Source organism: Enhydra lutris, unplaced genomic scaffold, assembly GCF_002288905.1.
Source record: "Enhydra lutris kenyoni isolate GAN:26980312 unplaced genomic scaffold, ASM228890v2 scaffoldscaffold14, whole genome shotgun sequence".
Lineage (NCBI taxonomy): Eukaryota > Metazoa > Chordata > Mammalia > Carnivora > Mustelidae > Enhydra > Enhydra lutris.
This window is the reverse complement of record NW_019154098.1, coordinates 19,888,788-19,906,041: the sequence shown is the minus strand read 5'-3', so window position 1 is coordinate 19,906,041 and position 17,254 is coordinate 19,888,788. Positions and strand designations below refer to the sequence as shown.

Below are 17,254 nucleotides of genomic sequence, written 5' to 3'. Positions count from 1 at the left end.
TTACAGTATCGCAAATACAAACAGCGTGTTCGGCTACAGATCTAGCCTTCCTTATGTGGTCGTACGTAATTCACAGTGTCAGAATTTAATTTAAAAGTCCCCTGGGAACCATAACCCCAAACCAACTCCTATCATTATCGTTATCAGAGAGGTCTTTTTTTTTAAAGATTTTGCCTAGATTTTCTTTTAAAGACTTTCTTTTTTTTCTTTCCTTTTTTTTTTTTGAACAGGTCTAACTGGCATCAAGGGAGAAAAAGGAAATCCAGGCATCGGAACCCAAGGTCCAAGAGGTCCCCCCGGACCGGCAGGTAAATCTTCCTACCTAACAGGAAATCGCAAGATGAAAATCCTAACATTTTATATTCACGTGACATCACCGATGAGAAAAATGGCCTTGTTACATCTCGTATCTGACGGAAATGGCTGCTTTTCTCATTCATTTTATTGGAAGGCCAATTGTTAAGTGACAATCCTCCCAGTACAGAAGCCTTCTAGCATATTCTGGGACTCTATTGGCCTCATGAGTTAGGCTGTGCTAGGCTATGCTGTAGTAACAAATCAATCCCAAACACTTAGTAGATTGACACGATAAGGGTTTCTTTTATAGTCCCCCGACGTTTGATTTGGGTAAGGTGGCTTTCCCCCATGTTAGAACAAAAGGCCTCCAGGAGAAAGATAAAGGAGGCACATTGGTCTTCACCTTCCTCAATGGACAATGACCTACATCACAGTGAGGCCTATTTCACTGGCTGGGACCAGCCACACTGTCTCTGTTGAACCACATGGGAGGCTTCAAATACAGAGGAACATGTGGATGTTTGAGAAACACTCAAAGTTTCTGCCACCATGGCCGTCTTACTGGATGAGTTTCATGTCAGTTTTGAGTTTTGTGTATATTACTGTGTGCTTTTACAATGATCTCTGGGTTATCATCCTCATTATTAGAATGGTAAGTTTCCAGTCCTGTTGGATATTTTTAATCTGGTTTTAGCCACATCTAATTGAATACTTTATCAATTTTTTTCTTTCCATCCTAATAGTGATTTTGGAAAGTACTTTTCCTAGGAGGGATTCCTAATGGAAAAGAGTCACTTTGAGCATAAGTGCTCCTACCATTAGAGCTGGTGTGAGGGACTGATCTAGCATCACGTGTTACACAAAAAGGATGGTTGGTGAGCGTAGACTGAATGGGACTGAACCTACTTAGAGCTGTAGTGCTTTTCAAATATAAGGCGACAGTTGTTCCTCATTTTCAGTAGAACTAGAGTTGAAGAGTTCATCTCCACTAGAGTTGAAGAATCTCATTTTTCATTGAAGAATGCCTTTTCAAACACTATTGGAATCTAGACCTAAAAGCAAGCGTTAAAACACCCAGCCTGATAGACTTCCTAAAATCACAAAAATTTCAATCTCCTATTTTTACTCAATCTAAGTGCTCCATCGATATAAGGTAGCCTAAAGAAATTTTGGATCAGTATTTTAGGTCTGATTCAGACTTTGCCTTTTTCTCCTGCGGGATAATTTCTTTCCCACTCAGGCTAATGTAATTCAATTACCTGGGGCCAGAAAGCAGGACAGATTATGAAGCTGAGACCGAGTGTGTTTGTGTGTGCATTGGAGTGTGCATACACACGTGGATGTGCTTGTCCAGCAAATCCAATTGAGAAGTAAAAACTCAATGCGCAGAGAGAGACATCTTATCCTAAATGTCAAGATGTGTGAGGTGGCTTCTCTTAAGGGTTCGTTTCCTTCTTGGTAGTCTCAAAACTATGTATGATGGTCAAAGACCAACTGTTTTCCTTTGTGGGTGCTTCTTAGGACCTTCAGGGGAGAGTCGGCCAGGAAGCCCTGGGCCTCCTGGCTCTCCTGGACCCAGGGGTCCACCTGGTCACCTGGGGGTGCCAGGACCACAGGGTCCTTCTGGCCAGCCTGGATACTGCGACCCTTCTTCGTGTTCTGCCTACGGGGTAGGAGGTAAGTGCCAGCCCCTTGTGGGCTTTGAGCAATGTTTCGCTATGTTTAGAACTATAATGATGAGAGTGCAATGAACAGTAGACCAGTTATGGGAGGGAAGCCAAACTTGAATGCTTCACTACCCTAAATTATCCAGAGACCTCTTCGAAAAAGTGCACGTTACTATTGAGGCTATCCCTGCAAAAACCTTAAGAGGAAAATGAAAATAACAACACAATTAAATCTTCCTTGTTTACAAATGGCAGTCCACACTGCCTCATATTTGGTCATTGGGGGACATATTAGAACTTTCTGGGTTAGTGCTATGGTGCGGTCCTATTTCACTCATGCTTTGGAAAAGCCTTGAACCTGGGACTTCTCCCTAATGTGGAGGGCCCCTCAGATTCTTTTGGGTGACATTCTGCCCACCACATACCCACAATTTTTGGTGACCAAAGGTAACGTTAAGAAGAAACAAGAGTGACCATGCCTGTCCCTGCCACATTACTAACTCCTGGCCTGAGATTGTGAAAGATAATGCTTCCTAAAAACATCTGCAGCCTGCATGTCGGCAAGTTGTGCAATGGGACATGTTCTGACATAGTCACTCTTGGAAGCATCAAGAGAGATGTTCAGAGACCGCTTTGGGGCAATAAACTTCTTAGTCAAAAAATTTAAGCGTTCTGCTTTAGGAGAAATTTAACCTTATTTTCCAGAGGAACTGGTCAAGAGTTTTGCTGATGTGTTTTTCTCTGTTCATCTCTTCCCTCCCTGTTCTCTCAAATCTCCCTGTCCCTTATTAAGATCTGATCCCTTACAATGATTACCAGCACTGAGGTGGAGCTCATCCACTCTGACTCCATGGGCCTGGGCAATTGGCTACGGATCCAGAACTGTCCTGTTGACCACCACCACCCCCCAGCCCCTGCCCCTAACCATGGGCACTCCGCTTCCCTGCCTCACCTGCTTCCCCACCTGCTCACTGTCACGTCTCTTGCCCTCCCTGCTCCCGACACATACACTGATAATACTGAAACTTAACCAAATCACAAGTGTCCATCGTAATAGGAACTGACAGCTCTGTATCCTTCTGGATCTTTCTGGATGTCGGTCTATGACTGTGTACCAAAAATTTATCCCCAACTTTTCTGTGTGTAATAACTGTTTAAATGTGCCTTCTCCTCTTTCCTGTCCCACACAAGATTGACGGGCACGTTCCTCCCCCACCACCCTCCTCTCCCTCCTCCTCTAATGCCCTCCCTTCCTGACTGTCACCTTGGTGATGGGTTTCTAACATGAGATCAGTTTTAAAAATTTATTTTTCTGTTATAATTCTGCTGAGATTCAGGGTTCCTTTTGTAAATAAAACACATACTATATTTAAGCAGTTGGCCGTGATTCTAGTTTTCTAACCGTTGCTGTAGCGGGTCTGTCCCTTCCTTTGCTAACCATCTGAAACCTCACAGGGGGAAGCACAAGCGGCATGGTGGGTAACGGGAGCTCGTGCTTTCCACCTAAGCAGGCTTTCTCTCTCATTTATTGACCAAATCTGTGTCTCTTATGGACCCATGTGAGGGGAGAATATCAATTCATGGTTCCTGGGTCCCATCAAGTCCCCACCCCACTTTTCCTCTCTAGCTCCCCATCCTGATCAACCGGAATTCACTCCTGTCCAAGACGAGCTAGAAGCCATGGAACTGTGGGGCTCAGGCATCTGATCGCCCTAGGACAAATTTGGAGACCAACCTCAAGAACTCTTAGAGAAACTTATTCAAGAAGAATGTTGTTATGTGGTTTGTATGCTACCTTTGGGGGGCTTGTCTTACCAGCCTAAATTTCCTTGGACATTGTTAATATTGGTATTATTAGCAAAAAAATTATATTTTTAAAAAATCCCCTTCATCTATGACACCACAGGATTTATTTCTCCTTGTTATTTTAACGGCATGCCAGATTATTTGTTTTTCCAGAGAAGAGCGCTCAAAGGAAAATTGGCAAAAAAAAAAAAAAAAAAAGTTGAACTCTGGAATCTTTTCTGTGTTAGATGATCTCAAGTCCTAAAATGCATCAAGACAGCTATGATTGTATTCAAAGGAAATGGGGCCCTAGCAGAATAAGAATTTAAAGAGATCCAAAGATTATGCCATTTATCCCTATCTCCTGTGGCCTTTCTGAAAAGAAAAATGGATATTATTGGAGAAACTACCTCTTGATTAACTGATTAACTGATCTATCCAGCTCTGAGATCACTCGGTACCTCGTTTCACTGGTGTCTAAGAATATGTATCAGAATACAGCCTTTCTGAGTTTGGTGATTTTAAAAATAGATTTAGTATTTTCAGTGGCTTTACATGTAAAATAGTGACTTTCCACCAGTTCTGATGCAGAGAGATCCAATCTTGATGAACGACTCATCCAGCGGTATTCCAAGGCTTGCCCTCTTTATCTACATGGATTACTTTGTACATGCAGATACTTTTTTCCCAAACCCATTTCCATTCTCTTTTATAAGCAAATAAAAATTTAAAACAACATTGTGAATTCTTTTTACTGCATTAATGTCACCCTAAACTTCTATAGTCCTAGCTGAGTTTCATTTTATTTTTTAAAAGATTTTTTTTATTTATTCACTTGAGAGACAGAGACAGAGAGAGCACAAACACAGGGAAAGGTAGAGAGAGAGGGAGAGGGAGAAGAGACCCCCACTGAGCTGGAGGCCCGACATGAGGCTCCATCCCAGGACCCGGAGGAGATCATCACCTGAGTCAGAGGCAGACACTTAACCATGTGAGCCATCCATGCACCCCAGTCTTAGCTGAGTTTTAACCAGAAAAACAACAGTTGGCTTCCTTTAGACGGGTATTCAAATTTTCATTCATTCATTCATTCATTCACTCATTCATTCTGAGTGTAGTAAGAAGCGTAACAGAAAAAGCAGTTGATTTGGGCCAAAGAGAGTGGTAGATTTTTTTTAAGATTTTATTTTATTTATTTGAGAGAGAGAGAGAGAAAGAGGGGAGGGGCAAAGGGAGAGGGAGAAGTAGACTCCCCACTGAGCGGGGAGCCCAAAGTGGGACTCGATCTCGGGACCCCAGGATCATGACTGCAGCCAAAGGCAGTATCTTTACTGACTGAGCCACCCAGGCACCCCAAGACTGGTAGAATTTTATGACTCATATATAACCCACAAGAAAATGCAAGACTGGTGCTAAATAAATGTTCTCCAATAACTTACCAACAGTTGACTGAAGAGCCATCTTTTTTCTAGTATTAAGAAGAGTCTGAAAAACTCTAGAAAGGAAGAAAGGAAATGAGTTTGAACCCAACACACTCTAACACCTGAACTATAATATATCCTTTGCTCACAAAGGAGGAAAAATATAGATACTTGAGAAAAATTTCGGTTCTCTTATTTGCTTGTTGAAAATAAGATGGAAGAGAGTCGTAAACTTAGTGTATGTTCCTTTTCCTGGAGCATATCCCTAGGAACAGATAATTTTAAAGAGTAGGAATGGGGTCACTTATAACCAAAAGTTGGATTCTTCCTGGATCAGTAAGGTCTTCTGACCTTCTTTGGTTTCCTTCACTAAACAGATCTGATTTAAAACCTTTCCAGCCAAAGGATTCAAACAGTCAGTTCTACTTATGTGCCTTTGGGGATTCAGGCAAAGAGTTTTTTGGTGCCTTTGCAGGAAATGAAAGAAGACTGTGAGCAGATAACCAACAGCTGTTCCATTTTAGTTATGGCAAATCATTCCACATGTAGAAAGAAGGACTGATGAGACAGAAAGCTTGCACAAGGTTGATCAGGATGACTAGAGCCAGAATCACTTAAGAGAACTCCTCTGTAAAAGACTAGGTTATGTCATTAGTCACTTCATACCTTTGTGTTAGATTTCTTAATCTTTTAACAGGTGAGTAGAGAGACTATTCTGTGTGCTTGGCTCTTGGAAATGCCTAGTCTAATATCGTGCCATGGAGAGGACTCTCAAAGTCTGTAATAAATGGTGAAGTATAAACCAGCAGAGGTTCTAATCCATTCGTATCATTCTTGAGTTGTGCAGATACACTTGGCTTTGATTTTACTGGATGGTCTAAATCTGTTTATTTTAGCTAGAGGAAGGTTCCATTCGTTTGGAATGTGTCATCCCTTGGACCCAGTATTTCAGATTTCTATTGAGTGAAATGTTCAAAATAAAAGGTGTAACTCAGATTCAGGACTTTGGTGGTTACAATAAATTGCCTTGTGAAAAGCTGATTTTGAATTGCATTTTTTTTGCCTTACCTATTTTGGCAGGAATATACTTATATCTTAATTTATAGTTTATCCTCTTTCTGAAAGTAAGAAAACATTATCTCATATAAAGAAAAACATTACTTTTCAAAATTCTCATCACTTCGATTAGAAGCTCTCAATGACTTGAGAAATAGTCCTTTTAGGGTAGTATCTTGTATTCAGGAAAACCTCAATTTAATTGCAGGACAACACTCCCCCTTTTGTTCCTACCTCCTCTGCCCCCTCCATCCTCTCCTAACTAATCTTGCTGTGTACTAGGAGCTGTTTTTGTTCTCAGGATAAAAACACTAATAAGAGAAATGTGGGTTTGTCCTCATGGAGCTTCCTTTCTAGTGCTAGAGAAAGATGGGAAATGAGTGAATCAAGAAGCAAAATGAATCTCAAATTACGTCGGATAGTAGGAAAGACACAGGAAAAGTGCTGAGAATGGAATATGAAGAGGAGATAAGGGCACATCTGCGTCCATCTGGGGGGACAGAGACAGCCTCTGTGAGGGGCTAATGTTTAAGCAGAGACATGAAGCTAAGAAAAGGCTTGGGAGGAGAGTCCAAGCCAAGATCTCATCACATACAAAGGCCCTTTATCAGAAAGGTGCTTTCAAGTTCAATGAGCTAAACGGGTAATGTGGCAGGAGAGTGAACAAGATAAGGCTGACACCAGAGTAATGTCGGCAACGGGCCAGTTAGCGATTTAGATTTGAGGCCATCACTAACTTAAAACATACACCTGATCACGTCAGTTGTCTGTTGAAACCCATCAATGTTTCTCATGGAACTTCAAATCTCAATCACTAACTGGCGCACTGCCTACCTTGGCCTAAGGCTTGGAGACTTTGGTCTCCAGCCTTATCTTGTCTCAGACAGAAGCAGTGTGGAACAAGGACGAGCCAGGACATGGAGGACGGTTTCCCTGCTCTCTTCTGTAACCAAGAAATAGATGCATATTGTGTTAAGCTCTTGAGACATTAGGACCTGGAAGAGCCATGTTGCTGAACTTCTCTTCTGAAGCTGCCATTGAGCAGTTACTCTAGGCCGGGCCTACTCCAAGGGCTTTAAAGTCGAACCAGTGAGATTGGGTTCTACTCTGCTGCGGTAACAACAATTTCTTTGCTACTTCCATATCAACATGTACCTCCATGATTGCCGAAAGAAGAGAAGAGAGGTCATGGAGAATCATCTCCTCCAACTTCCTCCAAAGTGACACACGTGACTTCCAGTCACATTTTATTGGTCTATGTAAATCGCATGAACTCAGTGAACTTCATCGAGGTGAAGTATAATTTTCCCACATGCCAGGAAGCAGACAAGAACCAGAAATATTGGTGAGAAGCAGCAAAAGCTACTCCTTAGGTTTTAATCATTTGATCATCACTGCAACCAAAGAGCTAGTTCATTTTTGTCTTGATTGTCCTGGTGAAGAGACAGCAGCACAGAAAAGTTAAGTTACCTACCTGAGAACGCACAGCTAGAAAATCAAATGTAGACATTCTGACTCAAAGTATCCCCTCTTAATCTCTAGGCTACTCTGCCTCCACATATTGGTAATTCTTACACTTTAATGGCAAAAAGGGATGGAGATAGGGCCTGGGAGATAGGTTCCTGGGCCCTGAGGAATCCCCAAAGACTGTGCTTCAGTAGTCTGGGTTAGAAACTCTGCATTTTTTTTTTAACCAAGCACCTCAGTGAGACAGTTTGAGAAACACTATTTTGACATCATTCTGGTTGCACAGTGGACAATGCGTTGGTTGGAGGAGATCACAGTAGATGAGGCAACATGAGTCACACCATTGTCATGGTCAGAGGAAAGCCTGTGGAGGACTGAACCAAGGTGGTGGAATTGACAGGACTTGTTAGAAATGGAGACGAGGGGGAGAGATGTGACTAGGATAACCCAGGTGTCTGGCATAGGTGACTGGGAGATGGAGACCTCTAGCCCCCCGAGAATCACAGATTTGGGGCAGGGAAATGGAAGAGTTCAGTTTAGCAGAGAAACTGAGAGTTAAGTGCTAAATAGGTGATTTGGAGCTTCAGAGAGTCATCTGGGTCAGAGACATATACTTCAGGGTCATGTACGTGTAGGTAGCATTTAAAGGCCACAGGAATGAACAAGATCCCCTGGAGATTTTTTCCCCATCCTTCTCCCCCTCTTTCATTTTTATTTATGCAGACTCTTCAACTTGTTTTTTTCCTATTCTCTTTTGAAATATATCTTTCAGCCAAGTAGTCTCCAAACTACAGCCACAATGAACTAGTTGCAAAACTCCTGGTGCGTGTTCTCTCTTGTTTCTCTTTGACTCCTTGCCTATTTTTCCCCAACTTGGAAAGCCCTTTCCTGCCCCACCTCAGTTTAAATGACGTACTTATATTTATACTCAACCTCCAAAACTCACCCAGGTTCCTCTTCCAATATGAAGCTTCCCTGAAACCCACCATGACCATCTGGACAACCTTGACAACCATGACATCACAGTCCCCTTTTCTAGTTAGTTCGTTAACCTCTGTGCCCCCATATTATTTGTGTGCGTTCTCTAGGAGGTCTTCAACTGCCTACAGTTGCAGATGCTTAGCGCTTGACAGCTGCTCAGTAAATGTCTGTAGGATCATTTCGTCCTGGCACAGTTTCGTTTAAAACCTAGCTGCAGTAAGAGGAGTTTTCTCTCTATATTAGCGACAACATCTGGGAGACAGGAATAATGTCTAGGAACAAATGATCATCTTCTATAGGGACTTGCAAATTTTGATCTAGTAAGTATTTCAGAATCTGAGGAAGAGGTAAATAAGCCATGTCTTCCTGTAAATCTAGTCATTCATGGGCTCATGTACCCCTCCCTCTCTCTCTGCACACAAGCGTGCATCCACCCATCCATCCCATTTGAAATTAGTATCTGCCATGGGTTCAGCCGTGGATTGGGGTAATGGAGAAGAAAAGATGAATACAGAGTCATAGGAGCTTCCTCGCCTCCTGCTGGAACTGGAAGCGAGCGAGCTCATTTGTATCAGATTGTGGAAGATCTATCCCAGGTTAATATGTTCGGATTTCTGGCTGACAGCAGTAGGAAAGCAGTGGGCAGGCACCTAAGCAAATGAACCATCTGGTTGTGCTTATTTTTTGGAGGCAAAACTTTGACAGAGTGTGTGTGACAGACTGGTGTCAGGGAAGATCAAGGAAGGAAAAAGACATTTAATGAAGACTTAACATTTGCTAGCTTCTGTTCTAGGTACCTTATATTCAGTTGATTTGCACAAGTGACTCCAAGTATTCCCTTCTTACAAAGGATCGTGTAAGGTAAGTAACACGTCCAATGTTGCACGCATACATAAAAAAAGGCAAAGAAGGGATTCTTATCTGGTTGCCGCCATAGCTCATGGCCCCTTCCCTGTGTATCTCATGCTGCCTGTTGCTGGAGATGGGATGGCAGGGGCCTGCCCGCCACAGCCCTGCAAATGGGAATAGGAGGAGGGGCCAGCTTTGAGAACGGATGAGGAAGTCTGATGAGCAGAACTCCATGATTGATGGGATAAGGGGGGATGGTCACAGGCAGAAGGTAAGAATGGCTTCCAGATCTTAAGTTTGGGAGATGGAGCAAAGGGTAATATCTAAATGAGATAGAAACTTGAGGAAAAAGAATAACTTCAGCATGGCACATTTGCTTTTGAGGTTTTTTTGCATTTTCCAGAGTAAGTACAACATGAGCAGACAACAGGGATTTAAGAAGGACAAAACAGGGTGGGATGATTTGGGATGACTAATTTAAACTACAACAGCCGGGCAGGACTTAATCTCCTTGGGCCGTCCCCAACAGAAGGGCTGTTCAGATGCAGAGTGGAGGTTTCCAAGGTGTGAACCAAAATATTTAGTTCAAAAAAAAAAAAATCATAATGTCATATTCTGATTTGATGTTGCGTTGGAAACACTGACGTAAAAGGTTCATTTGTGCTGGACAAGCTCAGAGTTCAGAGAATTCCTTTGCTACAAAGTCTGGGTTCTTCTTGACTCTAGAATTACTCTGTCACTAAGAAAAATTAACTACAGGAATGAACTTGCAATAATTTTATGTTACGTATCAGACTGAGTAATTTGATTATACATGTGACTGACACAAGATATTCAACTGTATTGTTAAATGAAAAAAGCAAATTCCTGAACAGTATGTATGTTATTTATTTATTTATTATTCTGCTCATCTATCCATAATGAAAGATTGGGGTGAATAAACTCCAGACACTTAGTCATGGTTATGTCCTGTGTACAGGATTTTGGGGAGCTTTGTTTTTTAAGTAAAGTATTAATTTCACTGAAATGCTGATTTTTGACAATACTGTGCAACAAACATGTGCTCTTGGAAGCGTAATACTTTACAGGAAAATCACAAAAGATTTTAAAATAAAATTCTGCTTTACAAAAACTTCTCAATATCCTCATCATAACTAATGACTTGGAATAGATGAAAAATGAGTCATTTTAGACTATTTAGAAAGATCATAGGCAACGATAATTTTAAAAGCAGAATTGAAGGGGCAGGAGGCTAACCACATTACCAGGAGTAGTGGAATGATTTTCTTGTTTTGGTAGCATTTGTAAATGCATAAACGTTGGTAATGATTTATTTTTTTCTCTGTATCTTGCTAAGTAATAAAAAACATATGCTGGCATGACTTGCCATATTTTGTTAGTTGTTTGTTTCTTTGTTTAATTGCATTTTATCTCACTGATTAGAAAAGATCTATGATCCATGTGGTGAAATTCAGCTTCATTAACTTAAGCTAAAATAAGTTTTATAATGAAATCCAGGGAAGTAAACATACCTTTTTTTTTTTTTTTCAGATCTAAAATGAATGTTGTTGGTAACAGAGCAAAACTAAGTGAGCCCAACAGCAAAGAGAAGTATGATTACTGAAGACATTTATCTCCCTTTTTCATTCGCCTGTCATCTGGCCCAAATCAGTGAATCCTGATGAAATTGTATCCCTGTTATGCGCTAAAAACCATGTCACAAAATCATTAACCAGCTCAGCTTTCACTGTGAGGAATCATTTTTATTCGGATGTGTTACTGACTAGATGTATTGAAGAGAAGTCAGTTCTTAGAAAATGCCTGTGTTTTCACTCTACCTGTCCTTTCTCACGTCCTGCTCATAGAATACCTGTGAACTACCAAGTTTGGAGCGGACAGGGTTAGACTTCACAAACTGAGTTCTTTTTTCGCACGTTCCAGCTATCCTATTTGGACACCCCCGGTAGAGGGCTTGCTAACTAAATCTCCGTTGTCCACTGGCTGCCTGCTCATGTCCTTGGAGCACAGCCAATGGGTTCTATTCCATTGTCAAGTGTGAGCATGTTTTATCAAACCAGGACAGAGCCACAGCTCTCGTGACTGAGAGAGCAACAGAAAAGCTGGAAAGAAAATAGATGCAACTCAAAAATTGGTTGTGCAGGGAGCAGGAACCTTCTGTCCACATTCTATAGGTTTGGGGAGGTTGACTTTTCTTTTCCTGAAATATCTACCATTCTGTAGCTGGGTGTTTTCCAAAGGAATTGGAAATATACCTGCATGGCTGAAGATAGCGTTCAAGGATGGGGAGTGATCTAAGGGACCATGAACCCAGCAGCTTGGCAGTGTGGAAATAGGCTGATGGCTTCTCTCATCATATTTCTAGATGGCGGAATAATGACATTTATGCTTACCAGGAAGACCATGGCTTGGACACCATTTTTGAATCTTGACATTTACCTGGTTTTTGAATTTTTATTCCTATCAAAGCAAAGCCTGACTACAGCAAAGGCAAGTATATCTGGAAGCAGTCACCTGCTTTGTTACTTGTGAAGGATTATATTATCTTGGACTTCTTGTCCACACATTCGTTCCTTAACTGATTAAAGTCAAGGTTTCTTACCTTCCTGACTCTAGTATCACCAAAGAGACACTTATATTGAGTGTACCAATTATTTCCTATTGGCCTCTGTGTTAGGCACTGGCTAGCTTCTGCCAAAACTCGATTCTCTTCTTCTTGAGTACGAAGTAGATTTTTATTGCCCAGACTCCCTCAGTGTGATTATATAATATGTTCTCAACCAATGAAATGTATATGTGACTTCTGAGTCAAGGGAGTTAAGATGTGTGTGTGTGTGTGTGTGTTGTCTACTTGCTTTTTTTCCATTTGCTACCTGAATGCAGAGGACTCCAAGGTCCTTTAGGAGGCGGGAGTCATAAGATGGAAGGTGTTTGGGTTCCAGAATGACTTTGCGAAAGGCCAGCAACTGATTAGGAACATCTGCATTATATTGTTACATGACCAAGAAATAAACTTTTATAGAGTAACAACAGCCCAGAAATATGTGTGTGTGTGTTACATTAGCTAGCCTTACTGTAGCTAATATAGCTGCCTGTTACTCATGCCACAAATATTTATTATAGGCTATGGGTCTATTATGTGCCAGACACTCTTTTAGGGGATTCCATGAGCCACACACTGTGTTAGGTGCTGGGATACACAAGAGAAAAGACACTCTCTGCTTCGGTAAGCTCAACTCACCAATGGAGCAATAAACAGTTATAACACATTAAAACAATGGTTATGGTGGATATATTACATGGGGCAGAGATAGCAAGGGAGAAGAAATACTTAAGAGTGCCTGGCAAGAACAGAGGTATGAGCATTGGTGGAAATAGGATTGGTAGATGAGAGTTGAAGAGAGTTTATTCCATGGCATAGAGATGTGAGGACATGCTTGTTTGGCAATTACCAATGGTTAAGAAGGACTGAAATGCACAGTCCTACAATAGAAGTAGATGGAGATGAGAATGGAGAGATGGGTTTACAAAAATCTGACAGAGTCTTATAGGCATTATAAGGTATGTGGATTTTAGGCCAGGTGGTAGGGACTCGCCAAATTAGTTTGGTTTGGGACCTCTATGTTAGAAGTATCTATTTGGCTTCAATGTGAGGATGGATTTTGGTATGTGTTGGCTCGGGTTCTTTTGGATGAAACAAGGATTTCAGGGCAGGTAGATTATTTGGGAGATGATCTCAGGAGCAAGCAATAAAGAGCAGGGCAAATGAGACAGGGAACAGGGAAAGCCAATATAAAGATGTATAGTCAGGATCACTATTGTAGGCTGTGGGGATTCTGTTCCATCATGTGCTTTGAGGAGCGGAAGACCACTTTTTAGAATTGTCTCCAGAGGATGGGAGACTGAAGCTTTCCTCCTCTGACTCTCTGTGTCCCACTGGTTGAGCCTTGGTTTGGGGGGTATTAACTCCTAACTTCGGGGACTGTCTTTGCATGACAGTACTATGAGACAGAAAGAAGTTTCTAGCATACTCATGAGATAGGATGCTGCCAGCAGGGCTGAGTCTGAACTTGCAGAACTGTCTGCCACAAGTCTGGCTAAGCCACGGGTGAGCAGAAGGGGTATGTAATGTGAAGGTAGAAATGTGAGTCTGGGAGACAAGTTAGGAACCACTGCGATGGTTAGGAGCCAAGTTAGGAACCACTACAAGTTACTATGTACATTTGAACTATGGGAATGTGTTATTGGCACAACAACGATATCTCCCTGGCATATTCCAAGCACAATGGAATGTGCACGCAAGAGTGACACACAAAAATCGCTCTCTTATTTGAGCTTGTATTCTAGTGAGAATGACAGAAAATAAATAATAAACCTCATAAGGAAGTAAATGACACACACATAGGAAGAATGGGTTATGGAAAAGTAAAGGTAAGAGGATGGAAGGAGCTGAGGGTGAGAAGGGAGAGGGTTATAGTCAAATAAGGTGGTCAGAGTAGACTTCATGAGTACTGACATTTGAGCAGAGACCTGAAGAACAGAGAGGAGTAAGCCCGGGGGATAGATCTGGAGGAAGAGACTTCCTGGCAGTGGGAATGGCGAGCGCATAGGGGCTCTCGGTAATAAGATGCCTGAAGTATTCCAGAAGCACTGAGGAAGTTATCGTGACCAAGCAGAAGGAGCAGAAGAATTGCAGGAGGTAAGATGAGAGTGGCCACTGGGGGCCAGACTACATATTGGCCTATGGGCCGAGGTATAAATGTTGGCTTTAATTCTGAGATAAATAGAAAGTGTGGAGATCATTTGAAACCTTCAAGAAGCAATTTTGGTAGAACGTCAAAGGCAAAAGTTTGAGAAAATTGAAGAGAAAAAGAGTAGGACTAGAAGAAATGGGGATAGCAAGTATATCCCACTCTTTGAATGAGTCTTGGTGCAAAAAGGAGCAAAGAAATAGGAGAGGGTGTGGTACAAAAGCAGGGTCAAGAAAACCATATATATATATTTTTTCACTCCCTTAAGAAGACTCAAGTTTGGGGGCGCCTGGGTGGCTCAGTGGGTTAAAGCCTCTGCCTTCGGCTCAGGTCATGATCCCAGGGTCCTGGGATCGAGCCCCGCATCGGGCTCTCTTCTCAGTGGGGAGCCTGCTTCCACCTCTCTCTCTCTGCCTGCCTCTCAGCCTACTTGTGATCTCTGTCTGTCAAATAAATAAAATCTTAAAAAAGAAGAAGAAGAAGAAGACTCAAGTTTGTTTCCTTTTCCTCCTTATTTCACCGTCTTGGCATTCTGGGGTGAGGGAAGCCGCAGGTGAGTGCTCAGAGGTTTGGTTAAAGGGGCAGAGTGGATCACCTCTTTCCTTCCGACTCTTTCAATCTGTCAAAAATCCTGCTGGCTCTGTCTTAAAAACCACAGAATCCGACATTTTCTTCCCTTTGCACTTTGGGTAAATTGTATATAAAATATAAATATATAAAATATCCACTTCCCCACCCAGTTCCTCTATCTCCAAGGTAGCAAAATACCTCCCAGTGCCTCAACTTCGCCTTGGAAGACATCAGCCAGCATGAGACACAAGCATGACACGCACTGGATGTCCCCGCACGTCGCACCAGCAGGGGTCTGACGTTTGCTTGCATGGTAGGCTTACTTTCTTGTGTTTCTGCCTTTCGCCATGAGAACGTGCCTCATGCCTCAGGGAGCCACTGGCCCAAGGATGGCCAGAGACGTGTGCAACAGACCCGGACTCAAACCGTGGCTGCACTCCAGCCGACTTGCACACATGTGAGAGGAGAAAAAGCAGATGATCGCTTTGGAGTGGCGTTCTGCAAGAGGGCTGTGTCGATAGCCGAGAGATCTCATACTTACCACCTACGAATATGACTTGTCTATAACCTCTCTCTAGGTCATGTATCCCATCTGCTCTCCGCATCCCTTCACTAGAGTACAGAGGCCAGTGTGAAACTGACACTGATTCCAACTTGTGCTTTTCCTTGAACACCTCAAGTAATGAACTCCCTTCTCTGTGGACACTGATCGCGTCCTACAGATTCAACTCGGTTCTGACGCTGTTGAGCTGGAGACAGATCCTATAGGCTAAGGGCTCAGTCCCCCACTCCATACCAATGACAAATCTGCATTGTCATCTGTGCCTCCTGCCTGGCTATAAATCAGAGGTTCCCACGCCTCCCTCCTTGGGTTTGATTGCTTTGTTAAGTGGCTCACAGAACTCAGGCAGCCAGTTGGCTCTTGGGATCACCAGCTTATTAGCGTATTAAAAGGATACGAATCAACAGTTGGATAAAGTGACACATTGGGTCAGGTCCCAAACAGAAGATCTTCTGTCCCCATGTCCCCCTTGAGGCCCGGCATGTCAACCTGTGGCTGTATTCTGGTTCACCAATCTGGAAGCTCTCAGAACCCTGGCCTTTTAGGGTTTACGGAGACTTTTTTACAGAGGCACCACTACTGAACTCACTGGCCATTGGTGATTTACTCAACCTCCAGTCCCTCTCTCTTCCCTGGAGGTCAGGGTGGGACTGGCAGGTCCAATCCTCTACTCATGTCTCTGGTTCTCCTGGTAACCAGTCCCTATCCTTAGGTGGGAGCCCAAAGTCATCTCATTAACATAACAAAACACATCTTTACTACTCTCCTCAGTCAGGAAATTCCAAGAGTTTTAGCTCTGTGCCAGAAACAGACCAAATATATGCATTTCTTGTCATAAATCACAATAGCACACCATGAGAGCAGGAAACTTATTCCCATAACTATTTCAAACACCTAGGATAGTTTCCGGAACATAAATATTGTTTGAATGGCTGAATGAAATACAGCAGCTGATCTATTATTATTATCTATCTATTATTTTTTAACAAAAATCTAGACCCGAGAGCCGGCTGATGAATCGCCATTTCCAAAGTTTAGACTTCGGGGTCCAATTTTCTGAAGGATACACATATGCACGTTTCTCCATGATTTACTGCCTCTACATAGACATGGTGCTGGTAACGGTGCATAATAATGAAATAACGGGCCATATTTTCTTCACAAGTTGTAAAAATATTTTATTTGGATTTTGTGAATTTGCCAAAAAGTCAGACAGTTGCTTACATTATGCTCACAATTTTCTCCAAATACCAAGACCCCTTTTAGTTTTGTGATTGCGAAGGAAGGTGTCGGATGGCACCCTCATTCCAGAGTGTGATTCTGAGCAGTTTAATGTAAGCTGACGGGCTGGAGCCCCCCAAGCAGCAGCCTGAAAAGCACGGGGGTCGCACTTGAAATAGTAGGGTCTTCTAGTGGCCTCTGTTTGCAAGGCTTCAGCGAGTATTAACTTTGGACTTGAAAGTGAGGGCAGTAAAAGCAAAGTTAAGCCTTGAAATAAAGATCTGTTTGAAATCAAAGTGTTTCTCGTGGACCAAATGGCGCGGATACAAACGTGTGTCTCCTTCTGAGGTCCTGTTTGTGCTGCCTTCGTGTGGAAAATGTATCCGAAACCTTCTTGGCTGCCAGCCCACTAGAAGTTGGGGCGCGGGTGGGGCCCCCGTCTGTTTTACCGGTAGCTGGTCTCAGATTTCCATTCTTCTAAGGTGAAGCCCCAAGCAGTCGCGACGCTGCAAAACTATTCGACTCTCTGATTTCCGATTTTTGGACCAAGAGAAAAATACCATTTCTCTGTAAGGGCCTGTGTTTAAGTTGAAATGTAGCCTTCATTCC

General features: G+C 42.5%; 1 protein-coding gene across 3 annotated transcripts in view; it reads left to right on the top strand.

The window, feature by feature from the left end:
* The window catches only part of LOC111146694 (collagen type XIV alpha 1 chain), a 216,773-nt gene extending 212,891 nt beyond the window's left edge, over positions 1-3,882 (top strand). For 2 of the 3 annotated variants that reach the window (XM_022502358.1, XM_022502357.1), the window contains exons 46-48: positions 231-308; positions 1,819-1,974; positions 3,592-3,882. In XM_022502358.1, coding sequence (XP_022358066.1) covers positions 231-308; positions 1,819-1,974; positions 3,592-3,671 — 314 coding nt within the window. In that variant the 3' untranslated portion in view covers positions 3,672-3,882. Of the gene's footprint in view, positions 1-230; positions 309-1,818; positions 1,975-2,757; positions 3,550-3,591 lie in introns of those variants that run through there. The other variant, XM_022502359.1, reaches the window with a different exon arrangement.
* Positions 3,883-17,254: the final 13,372 nt, after the last annotated feature.